The 20,208-nt window shown below is 41.0% G+C and overlaps 1 protein-coding gene across 5 annotated transcripts in view; it reads right to left on the reverse strand.

The window, feature by feature from the left end:
- Window positions 1-20,208, reverse strand: part of MAP2K6 (mitogen-activated protein kinase kinase 6) — a 139,392-nt gene that overhangs the window by 43,160 nt on the left and 76,024 nt on the right. For 2 of the 5 annotated variants that reach the window (XM_008271757.5, XM_089316720.1), the window contains exon 2: window positions 6,709-6,775. In XM_008271757.5, the coding sequence (XP_008269979.1) occupies window positions 6,709-6,775 (67 nt within the window). Of the gene's footprint in view, window positions 1-6,708; window positions 6,776-9,970; window positions 10,886-14,627; window positions 14,712-20,208 lie in introns of those variants that run through there. The other 3 variants (XM_089316719.1, XM_008271758.5, XM_089316721.1) reach the window with 3 other exon arrangements.

A 20,208-nucleotide genomic window follows, 5' to 3' on the forward strand; every position in this document is an offset into this window, starting at 1 on the left:
TAAACCAGAGCTGTCCCATGATGACTACTCAACCAAAGAAGTAAAGAATACTACTTCTTACTTCACTAACCATGAACTGTTTGGTTACAGTGTCAGCTTGTCTAATGTTTGGCTAAGAGAATATAACTGAGAGCCAAAGACCCCTGAGTTTATACTCCAGCTCTTCCGCTTAGAACCTGTGCCATAATAATAGCTTGGAGCCAACTTTCATTGAGCAGTTACAATGGACCAGGCACTAGTCTAGACATTTAATATGGATTATGACATTTAATCCTCATAACAACCACATCATTGTTTATTCCAGTTTTTTTGGAATGGAAAACTAAGGCTTAGTCCAGTGAGGTGTCTTGCCTAAGGTATTCAACTAGTGAAGTTCAGATCCCAAATATAAACCAAGGCATTTTGGCTCCAGAATCTGAACTCCTACCTACTAAACAATGCTGAACAGCTTTGAGCAAAGCACCTGACCTTTGCACAGTTCTGCTTTTTTTCACTAGTCAAGTGAGAGTAATAAAAAATGCCTCCTGATTTCCTTGGGAGGGTTAAATGACATGATATTGAGGAGCACAGAATTGATTTAGAATTAGTGACTATCAATCAAGTGAGGAGACAGCCCAGAAACCCGAGTCAAAGACACACTGGCACTGGCAACTTGAAGGAAGAGCTCAGGCGGAGGGACCACACACATGGAGCCAGGGAGAATGGAGCTCTGTCCCAGGCTATTTATTTTTGTGTAGCACTGCAGAAGGAGGCAGCATATGAATAGTAAGAATCATCAAACCAACCTCAAAACATTGCCAAGGAAAACACAAAATGTGGAAGTTACTTCTTTAGGAGTACAAATTGAAGCCTCAGTATTAAAGTAATAATAAGACTCCATGAACTAAAGTGGCAGTCTAATGAAGCATTGCTGTTGACCTTACAGTGAAACAGGAAAGTGTATTCAAAGTATACTATATCACATGAGGAAAAGAGAAAATAGAAACTACTTTTATCCTTACATAGATGTTTCTTCACTGACTTATATCAAGGAAGGATTATGGAAGCTTTCAAAAATTCATAAAGGATAGAAAATTAACACAAACTAGTCAAAGGCAAAAAATGAAAATTTTAAAGGGAAGGAATATAAAACAGCTAGGTGGTCTATAGAAGAATATATAACGGAGAGCAATGAAATTAGAAACAGAAAAACAATAAAAGAAAACTAGTTCTTTTTAAAAAAAACAATAAAATTGACAAACCTCAAACAAAACTGTCAAAGATAACCAAAGAGAAGGCACAAATTACCAAGGAAAGAAAAACGGGATATCATACAACATCCTGCAGCATCTGAAAGGGTAATTAGGAAATACTCAGAGAGCTTTACTCTCATAAATTTAACAACTTAGAAAAATGTACCATCTCCATTAAAGGCACATACTACCAAAAGTTAGCCATGATGACATAGATAATCTGAATAGTCCTACAACGGTTTTGAACATTGAACTTATAATTTAAAATTCCATAAAAAATCCAAATCCTTCACTAGAAAATTTTAGCAAATATTCAAAGAAGACTTACTACAAATTTTATAAAATACCTATCAGAAAATCGAAGGAAAATTCACCAACTCATGTTTATGAGGCAATACAGCTATATTACTAATATCAAAAATAATAGTACCAAAAAGTTAATAATTCAGCACAGTCAAGCCATCTCCCATGAACTTTGATGCAGAAATCCTCAAGAAAACGTCAACAAATAGAATTTCTTAAAGTAAAACAAATGCATAGCAAACAACCAGGATTTATTTTGGGTATGTAAGCCAAGTTTAATATTTCAAAGGCAATCTATGTCATCTACCATATTAATAGGACAAAGAAGAAAAATCTGCTGACCATATCAATTGATGCAGAGAAAATATTTAACAAAATTCAACACCATTCAAAACTGTCAGTGTACCATACAATTAGAGGAGAACTTCAATCTCATAAACAGCACTCACAAAAACCCTGGAGTTAATGTCATACAGCATAGTAAAAGACCTCTAAGACGCAAAACAAAGCATGGCTGACTGCTCTTATCGATCTAACCCAGCAGTGAACAACTTAGGATGGAGTTCGGTGCAACAGTTAAGCTACCACTTGTTCACATCTTACATCAGAGTGCCTGGGTTCGATTTCTGGCTCCACTTTGGGTTCTAGCTTCCTGCTAATGTGCATGCAGGAAGGCAGCAAGTGATGGCTAAAAAGTTGGGTCTCTGCCACCCACATGGGAGACCCAGATTGTGTTCCTGCTACCTGGCTTCAGCCTGCCCAGTCCTAGCTATTGCAGGCATTTGGGAAGTGAAGCAGAAGACAGAAGTGGTGGGCATTCTTGCCACTTTAGTAAGGCTAAAAAAGAAAGTTTGAAAAAAGTGCAGACTGGAAAAGAAACAAAACTGTCTCTGTTTACACATGGAATGATGGTCTAAATATCTAGGGGATCTACAAAAAGACCTCTACTAGTAAGTGAGGTTAGGAAGCTCAAGGTTACAAAATCAGCACAAAAAAATTCAAATGCATCCCTTTATGCTGTCTATGAGCATGTAGAAACCAAAATCAAACCTTGAATACCACTGACATTTGTGTCAAGGAAAATGAAATATTTAGGTGTAAAACTTTTTTTTGTAAGATTTATTTATCCATTTGAAAGTCAGAGTTGCAGAGAGTGAGAGAAAGAGGGAAAGACAGAGAGAAGAGAGAGATCTGCCAGCGCTGTGGCTCACTAGGCTAATCCTCCGCCTTGCAGCGTCGGCACACCGGGTTCTAGTCCCAATCGGGGCGCCGGATTCTGTGCCGGTTGCCCCTCTTCCAGGCCAGCTCTCTGCTGTGGCCCGGGAGTGCAGTGGAGGATGGCCCAGGTGCTTGGGCCCTGCACCCCATGGGAGACCAGGAGAAGCACCTGGCTCCTGCCTTCGGATCAGCGCAGTGTGCCGGCCGTGGCAGCCATTGGAGGGTGAACCAACGGCAAAAAGGAAGACCTTTCTCTCTGTCTCTCTCTCTCTCAGTGTCTACTCTGCCTGTCAAGAGAGAGAGAAAGAGAGAGAGATCTATTCACTGGTTCATTCCCCAAATGGACTCAATGGCGATGGCGGCTGGGGAAGGCTGAAGGCAGGAGCAGCAGCTTCCTCCAGATTGCCCACCTGGGTGCAGGGGTCCAAGCACTTGGACCATCTTTTGCTGCTCTCCCAGGCACATTAGTAGGAAGCTGGATAGGAAGTAGAGCAGCTGGGACTTGAACTGCAGCCCACAGAGCATGATGCCAGCACTGCCTGTAGCATCTTAATCCTCTGCACCACACCATTTGCCTGGTTTAAAGCTTAACAACACCTAATACAGGAAATCTGCACTATAAAATGCAAGAAGGAAATAAAATAAAATCTAAATATTTAAACAAATGTAATAAAAATCTAATTAAAATAAAAGTTCAACACATGTGAATGGATTTAAAGACTCAATATAGGAAATGTGTCAATTTTCCCTAAGTGGATCTATAGGTTAGACACAATTTCTACTAAAATTTTGGGCATAATCAAGCTTATTCTAAAACTTACATGAGAAGAGAAGAATGCTTTGAATAGTCAATATAACTTTAAAAAACGTAGTGGGAGAAGTTGCTTTTCCGGATGTTATGACCTTAGTATTTATCTCCAGTAATCATGACAGTGTAAAGCTGGCAGAAGGACAAGCACATAAATCAGTGGGGCAGAATAGAGAACCCAGAAACAGGTCCAGCAAACAAGCAAGACTGATATTAGAAAAAGGTGTAGAAGCATTTCAACAGACAGGGGATCGCCTTCTCAACAAATGATGTGGGAACTATGGGAAATCCAACATGTAGGCAAAACTCAACCTAAACTTCAGATTTTGTTCCCAAATTAACTCCAAATGCATCATGGACCTCAATGTAAAACTATAAAACTTTTAGACAATAATACAGAAGAAAACTTTAGGATCTAACGGCAAGGCAAAGAGTTCTAGGACTTGTCACTAAACCGTGATCTGTAAGAGGAATAAGTGATAAATTGAATTCCATCAAAATTAAAAACTTTTGCTCTTTGAAAGATCTTGCTAAAAGGATAAAAAGAAAATTTTAAACTGAAAGAAAATAAATCTATATCAATCCCATAGTTCAAAAAGTCTTTGTGTGTAGAATACATAAATAACTTTCAAAAGTCAAGAACAGACATTTTAATTAGACAATGGGCAAAAGAGATGCACAGACATTTCACCAAAAAAAAAATATAGATGGAAAATAAACACCTAAATGATATTCTATGTCATTACCTTCCAGAGAAGTGAAAATCAAAATTGTAGTGATATTATTACTACACATCAGAATGAAAAATACTGGTAATACGAGAAATTGGATCTTTCATACATTATTGGTGAGAATATAAAATGGTACAATCACTCTGGAAAACAATTTGGCAGTTCTTTCAGAAATAAAAATGGGCTTACCATATAATTTAGCAATTATAATATCAGCCACATAAAGTAGAGAAAAGAAGAGTTATCTTCATGCAGGAACTTACATGTGAAATATATTTATTTATAATAGCCAAAACGCTGAAAACTACCCATGTCTCTTCATAAACCTTCTGTGTGAAGTAAATATACCATAGAACAGGACTCAGTGACACAATGGAACTCTTGATATACACAACAACTTGAATGAACCTCAAGGAAATTATGCTGAATTAAAAAAACTCTTAACAAGAGATGCATGAATCCTTTATAGAGCAATCATGAAATAACAAAATGGTTAGTGGTTGTCATGAATTAGGAATGGGAATGGGGAGACGAGGTGGGTATAACTATAAGGAGATACTATGAAAGGGTCTTGTAACATTCAGAGTTGAGTATCTTGATTATAGTTGTGTTAATGTAAGGTTACACATGTGAGAAACTGTACAGAGCTACACACACACACACACACACACAAACACACACACACGTAAGTACATATATTTATGGTGGAATTGGCTAAGTTCCATGGTTTGTACCAATACTACTTTCTTGGTTTTGATATGCAACATAGATATGTAAGAGGTTAACATGTAGGGAGCAGGAATTTGGCAGAGGCTGGGGCAAGGGTGCTTCCTTCTACTTCCCTCTGTAACTTCCCATGAATCTATAGTTATCTCAAAGTAAAACAGTTTTAAGTATATCCCATAAAACAGTAGAGAGGTAGTAAGGGTAAGCCATCTATGTGACTCCAAGCTCTCAAGTAACCTATAAATTGGTGGGAACCACCAATTGCCCAGAGGGATCAAATAAAAGAAATAGAAAAAAAAAGTAATCTTGACTATAGGTATGGGAAGAACTTCTCCCTACAGTTCCTCCTTAGAGGTTTTGCCCCTTTGAGCTGCAGTCCAGAAGTCTGAAGAGAAGCCCTATACTGGATTCTGTCCTGAAGGTTCCTCACTGGAAATTTTCTTGTTACATGGCAGCCAAGGACCAACAACATCACCAAAGTCCTAACAATAGACATGGTCATTTTTTAAAAAGATTTATTTATTTATTGGAAAGGTAGAGTTACAGAGAGAGAGAAGCAGAGACAGAGACAGGTTTTTCATCCTCTGGTTCACTCCCTAAATGACCACAATAGCCAGGGCTGGGCCAGATGAAAGCCAGAAGCCAGGCGCTTCTTCTGGGTCTCCCACATAGGTGCAGGAGTCCAGGGACTTGGGCCATCTTCCTCTGCTTTCTCAGGAGCATTAACAGAGAGCTGGACCAGAAGTAGAGCAGCTGGAACTGAAACCAGTGCTCATATGGGATGCTGGCAATGCAGATGGCAGCTTTACCCACCGAGCCACAGCACCAGCCCCGACGTGATCATTTTTACAAGCACATCCCAACACTAAAGGGTAGATCTTCTGATAAAATGGATCAAAGTTAAGGAGAAAAACTTCTAAAAGGGGAAGCACTTTTGTAGATATGAGCAAACACCTTAAAAACTTAGAATTCCATTAGGGATGATTTCCCTTTGCTTATTCTGTCTCCTTGGAATCTCTACTGTAATCTGTTTTCTTGGGATTTCCATCCCTCCCATGTGGATGCTTTAGTAGGTGGTTGGGCCTCCAGTTAAATAGGAGGTACCCTCTACACAGGACAGAGAGACAAAGAAGCAAGAAGAAGGCTCATAGACACAGTGTCTTGCCTCACTAGAACTTGAGCTAACTCGGGCATTTGGGCCAAAGCCTCAGCTAATAAAGTTGTGTTCCTTTACTTCATCTTGCCTCCTGTTTATATGGGAAAGCATTTAAGTGTCAAATGTGGGTCCTCACCAAATACCATATTTCCATTTCAGCTCAAGTTTTATAGTAGTGGCCCTCACAGAGATTTGCTTGTTTGCTCCAATCTACAGGAGGAGGCAAGAATGTCTACATTTGAGGACCTCTTCTGAGTTGACACAGGGCTCCATTTGCCAAATGCACTTGACACTCAATTCTTTCATAATTGATAACTGGGGACATTGAGTTCAGAGCCATTCAGTATAGACTGACTGATGGGGCATAATTATTTCAGGTCTAAGAACAAGGAGCAAATGGCTTTTCCCTTGAAGAGCTCTTCCTTACAACAACTATTTCCAAAGCTGAAACCTCACTTGATAGTGCAAAATGGAACCCCCCTTGGAAATGGACAAAGTGCAAGTGTTCGAAAGAAGATGATTTTGTCAACTTACGTGGAACTGGTCTGAGGTTGTTCAAATGCTTCTTTTGGAATTTTAAGGCCAGGGTTTCGTTTTTTGCCTGTGTGAAAAGACATAAGGAAAAACTTATGATCTGAATCACAGAAAGCGAGCAAGGGCAGAGACTGTGACAGAAGGAAATGAGCGCTCTGTGTGCTCAGCTCTCATCAGCACTTCCACCTAAGGAGTCTGAGTGATGGAAATAAAGGACCAGGCAGAACCAACCTTCTCCAAGGCTGACTGTGGTTGTAGATGAGATGCTTCATCAATCCAGGGTGGAAATGTCAGAATAAGAATGCCAACTCTCTCTTCCTCCAAAGATCTACTTTCTCTACCTGCTGAGAGAGCCATTCCAACTTGTTTTATTTTTCTTTTACACAGTAATGGCGATGGCTTTTGCTTTCTCTTGAATGTCACTAGAATATCATCTCCTTTACCTTAGTATCCTACAATGTTCCATATCAGTCTGTAAACCACTGCTAGAGTTAACAATGGAAGTAGGATAAAAAATACTTTTCCACTGTCCTGCCCTGCCCATTAATCAAACACCTGCCACGAGCTGCAGGATAGAACAATATTCATTTACATTTGCCCTGTTCCAAAAAGGATTAAGATAACAGATGGGCTCATGCAAGGAGGTTATCACTCATTGTGGGGCCAGATGGGAAGGGAATCTGATGTTGTTCTTCCCTGGGCTGAAACCACGAGAGAGCTTGGCTCAAGTACTTTAGTTGATGAGCCAAAAAGAACCAGGCTGAGAAACACCAGCTTAGGAAGCAGTTCAGAGACCAGAGTCTTGTAAGAGTCTGGGATGTTCCTCATATCTGGAGATCCTGCATCTCTTTGCCACTTGCAGGGGAAACCAAGCAGAGCTGGACAGAACGAGAACGCCCATGGTTCCACTCTCTTTCTCACCTCTTTCTCCACACTGCAAGGGAGAACTGCAGGGCCGACAGAAGCCACGGGTAAGCCCCTTTTAGATCCTGAAGCTGCAAAGAAACTTAAGAAATCAAACAGGGAAACCTCCTTGCAAGGAAATGACACCCAAAGACTTCAGTGACTCCTACCACAGGGCAGGCAATGACCCAGTCAAATCAGAGTCCGAGTCTCCTGACACCCAAAGTGGGGGCTCCTTCTACTCTTCCACAATGGAAGAAGTGTAGAGAACAGAGGCGGTGGGATGGGAAAGCATGGAATTTTGGATTTTTTAATGGGTGGGGCGAGGGAAGCATGTTTTGAGCTTTTGTTGGTCGGTAGGAGAGCTTGCAACTTTAAGTCTTAAAATAACTGGCTCACATCTGGTTCTTCCACCCATCAAGTGACCTCCAGAGTCACTTTTCATCTGACTGTCAATTTGCTCAGTTACAACACAACATCAATGCGCACTTCACTGGACCAATGTGAGAATCAGCTCTGATAATGCACATGAACACTGAGACACCACAGGTAGTTCTTACTTATAGTCATAAGGGAAGCAATCTACACAGTCCCATTTTTTTAAATTTAATATTCTAACTTTATTTTTTTAAACTTTTATTTAATGAATATAAATTTCCAAAGTACAGCTTATGGATTACAATGGCTTGATGATGCCATAAACAAAAGTGTCAATTTGTTAAGTCAACAACAGGAGTCACTGTGCACTTATTCCTCATGTAGGATCTCTGTCCTTAATGTGCTGTACATTGAGATTTAATGCTATAACTAGTACTCAAACAGTATTTTTCACTTTGTGTTTCTATGTGGGTGCAAACTGTTGAAATATTTACTTAATATATGCTAAACTGATCTTCTGTATATAAAGAGAATTGAAAATGAACCTTGATGTGAATGGAAGTGGAGGGGGGAGAGGGAATGAGGGTTGCAGGTGGGAGGGAAGTTACAGTCTCATTTTTTAAGAGGTCAACCAGACAATCAGGAACAGAATTGCCCATATTATCAGAGCTCAATATAATGTATAATTGAGCTCTTTCTTTCCCTGCTTTTAAACCTAAAAGCTTAGATAACTTCTGCCAACTTGTATACAGTGAGAAAAAATATGCTTGGCAGACATGAACCTAAAGAACGTCTTTTAGGGCCACCTTCACTATAACAGGTTTTCTCAATTCTCTCCTCTTTAGGGCTTATCTGTGCATTTGATAAGATTCAAAACTCACCCTACTCTTGAAACCCAGATCACAATATAGCACTTGCTATTAAGTTAGTCAATATGAACTGAAAACACATGGAGTGAATAGCAACACACAATATGAATTCAAAATGCATAGGGACCATTATATTCCAGGAGCCATGCTAGGTGTTGGATTCAGTTGTGAGAATACAAATGCTATATGACCCAATTCCAACAATTCCCATCCATTTCCCTCAAAGAGATAGCAGATGCAGTTTTACATGAAGCAGATAGTCCAGTGAGGACTAAATGAGAGAGTCAGAATGGATTTGTTCAGATAACCACATACATATTTCAGTCCTGGGAATAGGCAATCCAGGTAATCCCAACAGATACAACACTCTAGTTCTCTCGAATAAAACAAAGCTAAAGTAAAATATATTTTGCCTGTGAAAAAGGGTGCCTGGTGGCTACTGAAGCAAATTGAAAGTAGAGGTTACTCTTTAAGTTCCTTTCTCTCTCTTTTCTTCTCTAACTCAGTTCTTAAAAGGTAGATGGAGAGATGGCTATTTATTGAGGAAATCTTCTTGGAAAAACTTTTACCAAAGCAATTAATTAGTAGCAACTACTAATAGCAATTACTATACCATAACTCAGCAAACCATAAATATCTATACGAAGAAACAGCAGAGAGGGAGAGAAAGAGAGAGACAGACAGACAGCAGAAACTGCTGGCACAGACACCAAATAAATGATCTGAACAATGACGAAGTATTCCAAGGATGGAGAAGGCGGCCCTGGATTCTCCCCCCACTTCACTTTTATACCCACCCAATCCTCATCCCACATCAACATCATTCTTACCCTGAATTCGCTGCCTCCTGGGTTAAATTACCAATCTCTTGTCTCTAGATTCTAGACCCTTGATTACATATAAGCTGAAGATTTGCATAGTTTTCAAAGTTTTCTTTAAATCCAATATTTCAAAGCCTATCAACTTCTTGCAGCAATAAGAAAAAATAGTTCAAGGAGACACAAAACCAAGTTGAAATACACTGTTAAAAAATGTCCTGCTTTCGCTTTAACAAGTACATCAAATGAAACACAAATCACACACACACCAATTCATTTACATAATTCACTTACTTGCTTTCCTGTAGAAGAGTAGAACAGTAAAAAACCAGGGGAAGAGGCTCTGATGAGATTTTCAAGTTTGCAAGCAGGGCCAGCATCAGGAAACCCCACAGAAGTCATTCTTTACTTAGCTCCTAAAACCACACTTCAGCTGGAAGAAACAGAACTGAGCAGACTCCACCCCCTCCTCAAGTTCAGATGGCAGTAAACCTCTGCAAGTTCATTGTTCCCAGCTAAGTGCCGCTGCAGGGAAGGGGGAAGGAGAGTGGGTTCCTCTGGCCACCCAGACATGGTGTTAATCATTAACCAGAGTTGGAGGAATAAATCTATAAAGTGATTCTAGACATCACCGGGTTCTCTGGCCTTTCTATAAATGCCTCTTCCAGTCCTTAGAAGAAAGAAAAAAACAATAGGTGGTCCGTTTCCAGCTGTGTTTATTTCAAAGCAATCTGTCCCCCAAGGAAGGCTGCCAACACCTGATGCTAACATTGAGCACTCTGTTAAAAAAATTAACGGGAGGGAGCAATCGGAATAATAAAGCTAAATGGCCAACTATGCGAAATGGTCTTTTCCCTTGATCTTCTAATGCAAAAGTGACAAAAGATCAGAAAATGGGCTTTGTATTACGCCACATGCTAGCAGCAAGCCTTCTCGGAAAGAGAATTCTGTGTGTATCTGCAGATCTCAGCAAGCCTCTCTCTCTTGTTACAATCTGCAAAGAGTAAGCTCATCTGTCTGATTGGGTGCATGCACCAATATATTACATCAGCGCCTGTCACACCCACGCCTGTTTTCTCTGAAAATATTGTAGTCCCAGCACAAACATATATTTTCAAAATTCATCTTAAACCAAAGCTGGGTCATTATAATCCTAGCCTGGAGCAAATGGCACTGCAAAAAAAAAAAAAAAAAAAAAAAAAAAAAAAAAAAAGCAAAACAACCCTTGCCAACAGCTAGAAAATATTTACCAGGCCACAGAAATGTTCACTAAGCTATGACCGTACCGAAAATGATGGGGTGCACCAGAGATCTTGCTCAGCACCCACTCGGAGAGGGTGCGCATAAAGGGCTTCTCTGATGTGCCTTATTACATAAAACAGAAGATTGTGTTCCAGTGCCAAGCAAAACAGCACAAGAATCCCACACAGTCAACAGAAGGTGGCATCCTGAGAATATTCGGATGCCTAAATATTTGTCAGCTTGGCCGAGAGTTGAAGAGCATGATTAGGAGGGTTTACGATTATTGACATAGCTTCACAAAAGGATGGCAGTGCTTCCAGTGCCAAATTTATTTTAAAAATTCGTTTCCCAAGATGAATGGGGTTTGTAGCCAAGTAACTGGCAACCTGGAGGCCTTGGCTGCCCTCTGCTTACTACTTGCAGCTAGGCTTAAGTTCCAAGGGTAGTTGGCAATAAAATTGGCAGAGAAGTGTCATTAGATGTTATTAAATTGCAATGCTCGTATGTAAAGCAACTAACAGGAGAGGGCAGAAAAGGGGGAGTGCAGGGACAAAGCTGGCTTTACAACAGCCTCTTAAAGCAGACAGGGAAGTGCTGGGAACACCTCATATTGTAATGCCTGCCTGTAGCCCTGGCTACACTCCTTGTTTCAGCTTCCTGCCGACATGCACCTTGGAAGGCAGCAGGTGACGGCTCAAGTAGCTGGGATCCTAACACCCATATGGGAGTCCCAGGTTCTGGCGTGGACCTGGCCCAGACTCAGCTGTTGTATTCGGGGTGTGAGCCAGCAGATAATCTCTCTCTCTCTCTCTCTCTCTCTCTCTCTCCCTCTGCCTTTCAAATTAGCAAAATAATAAATAACATTCAAAGTAGACAGAGACCCTTCCATCCTTCCAAACCACTACATCTTGTACACCACGGAGACTCCTGCCAATAGGGCATATTTTTGGAATTATGTAAAGTTTAGAGAAGCGAAGTTGAAAAACTCATGTGAAAACATGCAGCCACTTGGATATCACGGAGGCAGAATGAAGCTTCTGGGAGCTTACCAGTCCCCGGATGGTCCCCTCATCTTGTGGAGAGCTCCAGCCTTCCTGAAGAAGAGTACTAAGCTTCCGAGTTCCACTGCCTTGTCACGTGCGCCACAGAACCTTCGCAGACCTTACTGAGAACTCCCTGAGGATCCCTGTCCACACAGCCCTGCTTTCACATTCCAATATCCCACACAGGGCCTGGAACGTAGCGAGAGTCCAAGACAACTTTATTCAAACTTTGGTATTTTCGTTTAAAACATCTCTCTAACATAGATCTCATGGCCACTTTCCATCTATTTTCCTACTTACTTTTCTCACAATCTATAACAACCTTATTAATTTTGGCATTTGCTTATTACTTATTGGTTAATTAACAATGACCCCAAGAACAGTGAGTTTGCCAGCACCTACACAAAATAGCTGGTTACTGAATATTTGTTGTTTGTTTTCAACTGTTTTGAGCACTCACATTGAGCCCTTCAAGAAACAGAGAAAAAAAAAAAAAAAAAGAGAAACCCAGAATGGAGTAGAAAGAACACAGACTTAAATGCTAATAAGATATTATTCAAATACTGGCTGTACCACTTACTAACAAGGTGATCTTGAGAACACTTCTTATTGCAAACTCAGTTTCATGCAAACTGGAGATGATGGACCATCTCACCAGGTCACCAAGAAACTCGATGGCACACTGTATGTGACCAAGTCTAACGCTGTCCAGCATGTAATAGATACTCAATTAATACTCTCTCCTGCTTGTGCTTTTGTTTTTAAAATTTGAGCTAAATAGAGTGTCCCCAATATGGGCAACTAATTTCTTCAAATTCTCTTCTCTGTTTTTCCACTCTTATGTGACTTATGCTAAAATTACATGTTCCCAACATCTCAGCAACCTTGAACCATTCTCTCCTTGTCCCCTCTGCCTTGGGAGTTACTTTAGCTCTACAGATTCACGATCCCTGAGAATGAAATCTCAGCAGTCACATTTCTTACAAATGACTGAGATGCCAGCCAATATCAAGAACCCCTTGTCTAATATGTCTATGTAAAAGTTTCCCCTTCTTTCATCATTTTGTCACTTTACAATGAGAAGTTCACTTCCCCAACAACCAACCAGTAAATTTTGGCTGGTAGGAATTAAATTCCAAGTGAAACTCCTCTCTAGCTTTGAGCTGGCCCTGTCAATAATTCACCAACACAGACACTGCAAGACACAAAATTCAGTAAGATGAAAATTCTGCTTTGAAAGAGGTAGGAGTGGGGGATGAACATTCTGCTTTTAAAGGGGTAGGAGGTGAGGGTCGGAGCTGTGGCGTAACAGGCTAAGCCTCCACCTGTGGTGCCAGCATCCCATATGGGAACTGGTTTGTGTCTCGACTGCTCCACTTCTGATCCAGCTCTGCTCTGGCCTGGGAAAGCAGCAGAAGATGGCCCAAGTCCTTGAGCCCCTGCACCCCATGTGGGAGACCCAGAAGAAACTCCTAGCTCCCGGCTTCAGATAGCTCAGCTCTGGCCATTGAGGCCATTTGGGGAATGAACCAGCAGATGGAAGACCTTTCTCTGTCTCTTCCTCTCACTATCTGTAACTCTACCCCTCAAATAAACAATCTTTAAAAAAAAAAAAAAAAACGAAGTAGAAGGTATGAAAATCTAATTCCTATAACAATGAGTAGGCATGGTGGACAATATACAAATTGAAAGCCAGACAGAGGAAATGAGGAAACTAGAAATTGCTTGAATGGAAAAAATAGCATTTTGGATGGTCCTTTGGTAATCGGTAGCATTTGAGGGCACATCAGCGTTCACTATACTAAATATTTTCTTTGTATAGATTTAAATGTTTCCCAAATGGAAAAAAAAAAGTAACAGGTAAGGTTTGGGGTTTTTTATAAACGTTTTTTTATTTAATTGGCAGATAGAGATAGAGTTAGACAGTGAGAAAGAGAGACAGAGAGAAATGTCTTCCTTCCGTTGGTTCACCCCACCGAATGGCTGCTATGGCCGGAGCTATGCCCATCCGAAGTCAGGAGCCAGGTGCCTCCTCCTGGTCTCCCATGCAGGTGCAGGCACCCAAGCGCTAGGGCCATCCTCCACTGCCCTCCCGGGCCACAGCAGAGAGCTGGACTGGAAGAGGAGCATCTGGGACTAGAACCGGCACCCATATGGGATGCTGGAGCCGTAGGCGGAGGATTAACCCAGTGAGCCACGGCGCCGACCGCCACAGGTAAGGTTTTGACAGGACCAGAGAAGGCAACAGAGGGATTCCAAGTACAATGAGGTTGGGCTACAATGGTGGTGGGAAGCACTGTGGTGTCCTCAAAGATCTAAGTCATCTACTTTGGACAAGTGACAGGTGGTGGTAGAGAGAAGCCTGGATGGAAGGCTGGAATCAGAGAATGGAAAACTAACTGAAAAATGAAGTATTTCAGATTAAAAAGAGAAGTCGGCCATGTGTTTCAGTAGAGATGTGCCGTGACTATGTTTCAGAAAAAAAAAATCCTGCAACAGGATTAATTAAGCTAATATTTGCAGGATGTTCTGAAACTATGGTACACACACACACACGCACACACACAAAGAGAGAGAGAGAGAGGGAGAGAGAGATAAACAGGCTTTGATGTTTTCAGCGTCCATACAGGTCTTTGTTCATGTTTTCCCTAAGAAGTTCTTATTACCTGGTTCTCTTGGTCAATTTCAACATTAAGATCCAGCACCTTCTTCTCCAGGAAGCTGGGAACACAATGAACACCTGACTGTGCTGTGACAGCACCCCAGGCCTATCTTTAATGACAGCCTTCCTACAGGTTAACTGGGCCCAATTGTTCATCCACCTCTTCCACTACACATGGCTCTTCAAAGCCAGAGCCTGTGTCTTAACCTACAAACAGAGTAAGCAATAGACCCAAGAAACATGAAGAAAAGACCGCAGCTATCTGGTTAATAAATCAGCCACTTAAGCATTTCATAACCAAAATCTATAGGCTCTGGTTACTTATTAGATAAGAAGGACAAAGGAAAAGAAGCTAAGTAGTAGGAGGAGGAGCAACAGTAGTAGCAGTCACTGCCTCCATCATCATCATCATCATCACCTGGCTTTGCATGTCTAGCTGAAATTGAGTGAAATAAGAAAGCCAGGCCAATTGGAATGGGAGATGTGGAGAGAGCCGGCAATGAGTTCTAATTCAGGTGTATTGAGCATCAGATGCAGGAGGAACCAGTGGTGGGGTTCAAGCAAGTAAATGTAGCTTTGGGGGCGCCTGGGGAACATGGATCTGAGAGTGACAGAGACGTAAAGCACTGAAGACAGAGAGGGGAATGAGGAGGACAGCAGGAGAGAAGGCAGCCAAGCCAAATCAGTTTGGGAAAATCAGATGAGAATGAAGAATCGATGAAGAATCACTTTCCTGTCGAAGGGAATGCACCAGTGTACGCAGGGCTGCACCATCAACTAATTAGAAAATAGTCCTATTTCCAAGGAACGGAGACTCAATTCTCACAGCTTCACGTGACGGACATTGTTTCTTAAGATCTGGTGGCGATGAAGTGTGTTTTGCCATGTTAACAATTCAGTGCTGGGGCAGGTGTTTGGTATAGAGGTTAAGAAGCCGTTTAGGGAGCCTATGTCCAACATCAGAGTGCCTGGGTTCAAGTTCCAGTTAAGCTCCCTGCTAATGCCATCCTGGGGGAGAGCAGGTGATGGCTCAAGTGCTCGGCTCCCTGCCACCCACCTGGAAGAACTAGGTTGCATTCAAGGCCCTGACTTCAGAGTGGCCACACCTTCGTTACAGCAGTCATTTATGCAATGAACTAGCACATGGGAGATCTCTCTTCCTGTCTCTGTCTCTATCTGCCTTTCAAATAAATAAAAATTAATGAATAACAATTCAGTGCTAGCTATGAGCTCTTGAAAGAACCTAAAAGCAAATCACAGTCAACACCCTCTAACTGGTCTAGGCCAAGACTAGAGCTGAGGTGGGCAGGGGTTCAGCAGTAAATCCCCCTCATCTGCAGTCATCTCCTTCCTCATTTTTTGGTATTGCTTCATGTGAGTCTTTCAAAAAGATCTGCATTCATAAGGTTGTCAAAAATACCATTTTAAAATAAAAATATGTCAACAGGTTGCAAAGAATTGTAGGGATGTGTTTGATTTTTTTTCCAAATGCACACTGATCACAAAAAACTCAGAATATTCATAGTGATTGTGAGAAAGAAAAAAAAAAAGCTGTCAGAATGGCTATCGTCTAAAAGACAGCAACAAATCCTGGTGAGGATGTAGATAAAGGGGAACTCACTCATACACCATGGGTGTGAATGTAAATTAGTACAGCCACTGTGAAAATAGTCTGGAGATGTTTTAAAACACTAGACACAGAACTGCCATATGATCCAGCAGTCTCACTACTGGCTCTACACTGAAAAGACGTGAACTCCTGTTATCAAAGAGATAACCTACTCCCTCATGTTTATAGCAGCCCTCTTCACATTAGGCAAAATATGGACTCCACCAAGGCGTCCAACATCAGATGAACATATAAAACAAACGTGATAGTTATAATAGAATATTACTCAGCTATAAAAACAAGTGAAATTTTATCACTTGCAGCGAAACGGTTGGAACTGGATGATATCATGTTGAGTGAAATAACTCAGACACAGAATGGCAAATATTACACGTTCTCATTTATTTATGGGAGCTAAAACTTTTTAGAAAGAGAAAAAAGCAAACAAAGAAAAAAATCCATGAGTATCAGTTTTGCTGCAAATACAGTGATTGATCAAACTGGAGACAATTATGCTTAGTGAAATAAGCCAATCCCCCAAAAACAAATATCATGTTTTGCCTAATTTGTGGTAAATAATATACAGAGTATAAAAAAGTAATGTTTATGTGCAAAATTAACATCTTGAAATTTGATTATTGTTTATAGCCCTTGTCTATACTCTTGAAGAACAGTGGTTTTTCTACTTATTACTACTTGAATTCTTTGTTAAGTGGAGAGTTAAGCTTGTGATTATAAGGAAAACTGAAACTATGTCATTATAAAAGTTAAGGAAAAATAAGAAAAGAAGGAGGGGAGTGGGTAGCAGTGAGGGAGGGAGGGCAGGTATGGTGGGAAGTATCATTATGCTCTTCAAACTGTATATATGAGGGGGCTGGCACTATGGTGTAGTAGGCTAAGTTCTACCTGTGGCACACGGCATCCCATATGGACACAGGCTCGTGCCCCAGCTGCTCCTCTTCCTGTCCAGCTCTCTGCTATGGCCTGGGAAAGCAGTGGACGATTGGGCCCCTGCACCCAGCAGAAGTTCCCGGCTCCTGGCTTTGAATCAGCTGTTACAGCCACTTGGAAAATGAACCAGAAGATTGAAGAAGTCTGTAACTCTGCCTCTCAAATAAATAAATTCTTAAAAAAAATAAGGGGGGGGGGGGTGCTGTGGCCTAAATGTTCATCAAAACTCGTGTGTTGAGGCTCACTAGGCTAATCCTCCACCTGTGGCGCCAGCACCCCGGGTTCTAGTCCCGATCGGAGTGCTGGATTCTGTCCCGAATGCTCCTCTTCCAGTCCAGCTCTCTGCTGTGGCCCGGAAGTGCAGTGGAAGATGGCTCAGGTTTTTGGGCCCTGCACCCCATGGGAGACCAGGAGAAGCACCTGGCTCCTGGCTTCGGATTGGCGCGGTGCGCCGGCCGCAGTGTGCTGCCAGAGCGGCCGTTGGAGGGTGAACCAACGGAAAAAGAAGACCTTTCTCTCTGTCTCTCTCTCACTGTCCACTCTGCCTGTCCCCCCCAAAAAAAGAAAGAAATAAAAAATGCCCACTCGAGGCTGGCACCATGGCTTAGTAGGTTAATCCTCCACCTGCAGCGCCGGCATCCCATATGCACGCCAGTTCAAGTCCTGGCTGCTCCTCTTCCAATCCAGCTCTCTGCTATGGCCTGAGAAAACAGTACAAGATGGCCTAAGTGCTTGGGCCCCTGCACCAGTATGGGAGACCCAGAAGAAGCTTCTGGCTCCTGGCTTCTGATTGGTGCAGCTCTGGCCATTACAGTCATTTGGGGAGTGAACCAGTAGATGGAAGACCTCTCTCTGCCTCTCTTCTCTCTCTGTAACTCTGACTTTCAAATACATAAATAAACCTTTAAAAAAAAAAGACTACTTTGCAGGTGATCTCACTTTTAATTTATGTTAAACTGCTGGATTTTATACAACCTAGTAAGCCATATTAAACTCTTTTAAGATTTATTTATTTACTTGAGAGGCAGAGTTACAGACCTAATTACAATCAGGGTAATTATATCTGATATGTCTTCAAATATTTAATATTTCTTTAGAGTGAATACATTCAAAATCCTATCTTCTAGGATTCTTTTGGACAGAAATACTCAGTACACTAACATTATCTATAGTCATCCTACTATTTAATTACACTTTAAAAATATTTACCAAAGCTGAATTTTTCTGTATGTCTACTACAACTTGTGTTCACTTTTTGTGAACTTCCTGTTCATGTAATTTGCTCACTTTTCTATTAAATAATTATTATTTTATTCAAAAGAGGGCATTGCCCCTTTTATAAACACACACATACACACACACACCCCAGATGTGCACATTCGCTTTTTTTCCTTTCACATTATACAAAGTTTTTAATTTTTATGCTCCTTACTATCTCTGCATTTTCATAAGGCAGGAACATTCTTTCCTCTTCCTCAATGATGACATAGCTGTCTCAATACCACCTGCTAATTCTGCTCCTCTTTGCTGGAGTAAAGGAAGAAATGCTGACCTTCTTCCAGTTTTTTCTAACTCCCTGCCATCTGGGAGAAAAAGTTATAAGGAAGAAATATAGCCCTTTCTCCAGGCCTATGGCACATTCTGAAATTCTTCATGTTCCCTACCACCAAGAAACAAAAGGGTAAAGAAACAATGGCCAAAGCAATATTAAATATATGACAAGATGATTTACCCTATAACTCAAATCCTACAGCCTGAAAAACTTTAATCCTTCCCCCTCGTGGCTGTTCCTGCAGCATCAAGCCACCTTTGTCTCCAGAGAAGTGGGGTAGTTTCGAGAGTCGTGTTTTGCAAAGTGACACTTGACTTTTGTTTTCCTTTATACATTCCTGCCTAAGTGCATCTCTCACCGGTACACTTCCAGCTGGAGGTCCATGACAGTCAATTAAAAGGCAAAGATTAAGAAATAGTTTTAAGGAAACTACCTTTAAAGAGAATGTTAATCTACAAAAAAAAAAAAAAACCCTTATTTTTCAAAGTAGTTTGCTTTATGCAAGTGTATTTATATTTCAATACTATTTCAGATCTTCACATAATCCTTAAAGGGAAAATCCCATAGTTCTATTGAACTTAAACTTTTGTGTTTTACTTCTGAATAAACCATCATTGTTACAATTAACAAATATTGCTTCAAGCAATGCCATAACTCAGGGTGTGAAAGGAAGTGGAGTCCTCTTAGTCTTGAGGAATAACTGTGAAACCATTCCAAGCTGTCACCTTGAAATATGTAAATCAGTTAATATCCAAGCCTGAGCATGAGAAAAAAGTATAAAAATTCCCTATTACACAAAACAATGTTCCATCTATCTATGTGATCTCAGAAATATTAGATGTATGGATTTAAATATGCTTGATGATGTCTAATACACATTCTTACCCATATAGTGTCCAAACTGATTTCAAAGGCTAATCAAAAATAGAAGGAGTCAATTTATAATGATCCCTAGATACATTAAATTCATAAGATTTTTTGAAGTTTTTATTAGAGTAATTTCAGCTGAATGTCATTGATGAAAATTCTTGCAAGCTTTATTACTGGAGGCAGTACGAAATATTGAAGGAAGTGCTCACTCATACCTATAGATAGTCAGATGATTTGAAAGTTTCCAAGAGAGCCACATTGAATTCCTGGCTCTTGGATCTGGCCTGGTCCAACTCTGGCTGTTGGAAGCGTTTGGGTTGTGAATTAGCAGATGGGAGATCTCTATTTCTTTTTCTCTCTCTTTCTGTATCACTGCCTTTCAAATTCATTAAATATAATTTAAATAAAAATACATATTATGGGGCCAATGCTATGGCATAGCAGATAAAGCGGCCATCTGCAGCGCCGGCATCCCATATGGGCGCCAGTTCAAGTCCCAGCTGCTCCACCTGCAATACAGCTCTCTGCTATGGCCTAAGAAAACAGTACAAGCCAGCGCCGTGGCTCAACAGGCTAATCCTGCACCTAGCGGCGCCAGCACAC

The sequence above is a fragment of the Oryctolagus cuniculus genome, chromosome 17 (genome assembly GCF_051225735.1).
Source record: "Oryctolagus cuniculus isolate XC-2025 breed Fujian yellow rabbit chromosome 17, ASM5122573v1, whole genome shotgun sequence".
NCBI classification, from domain to species: domain Eukaryota; kingdom Metazoa; phylum Chordata; class Mammalia; order Lagomorpha; family Leporidae; genus Oryctolagus; species Oryctolagus cuniculus.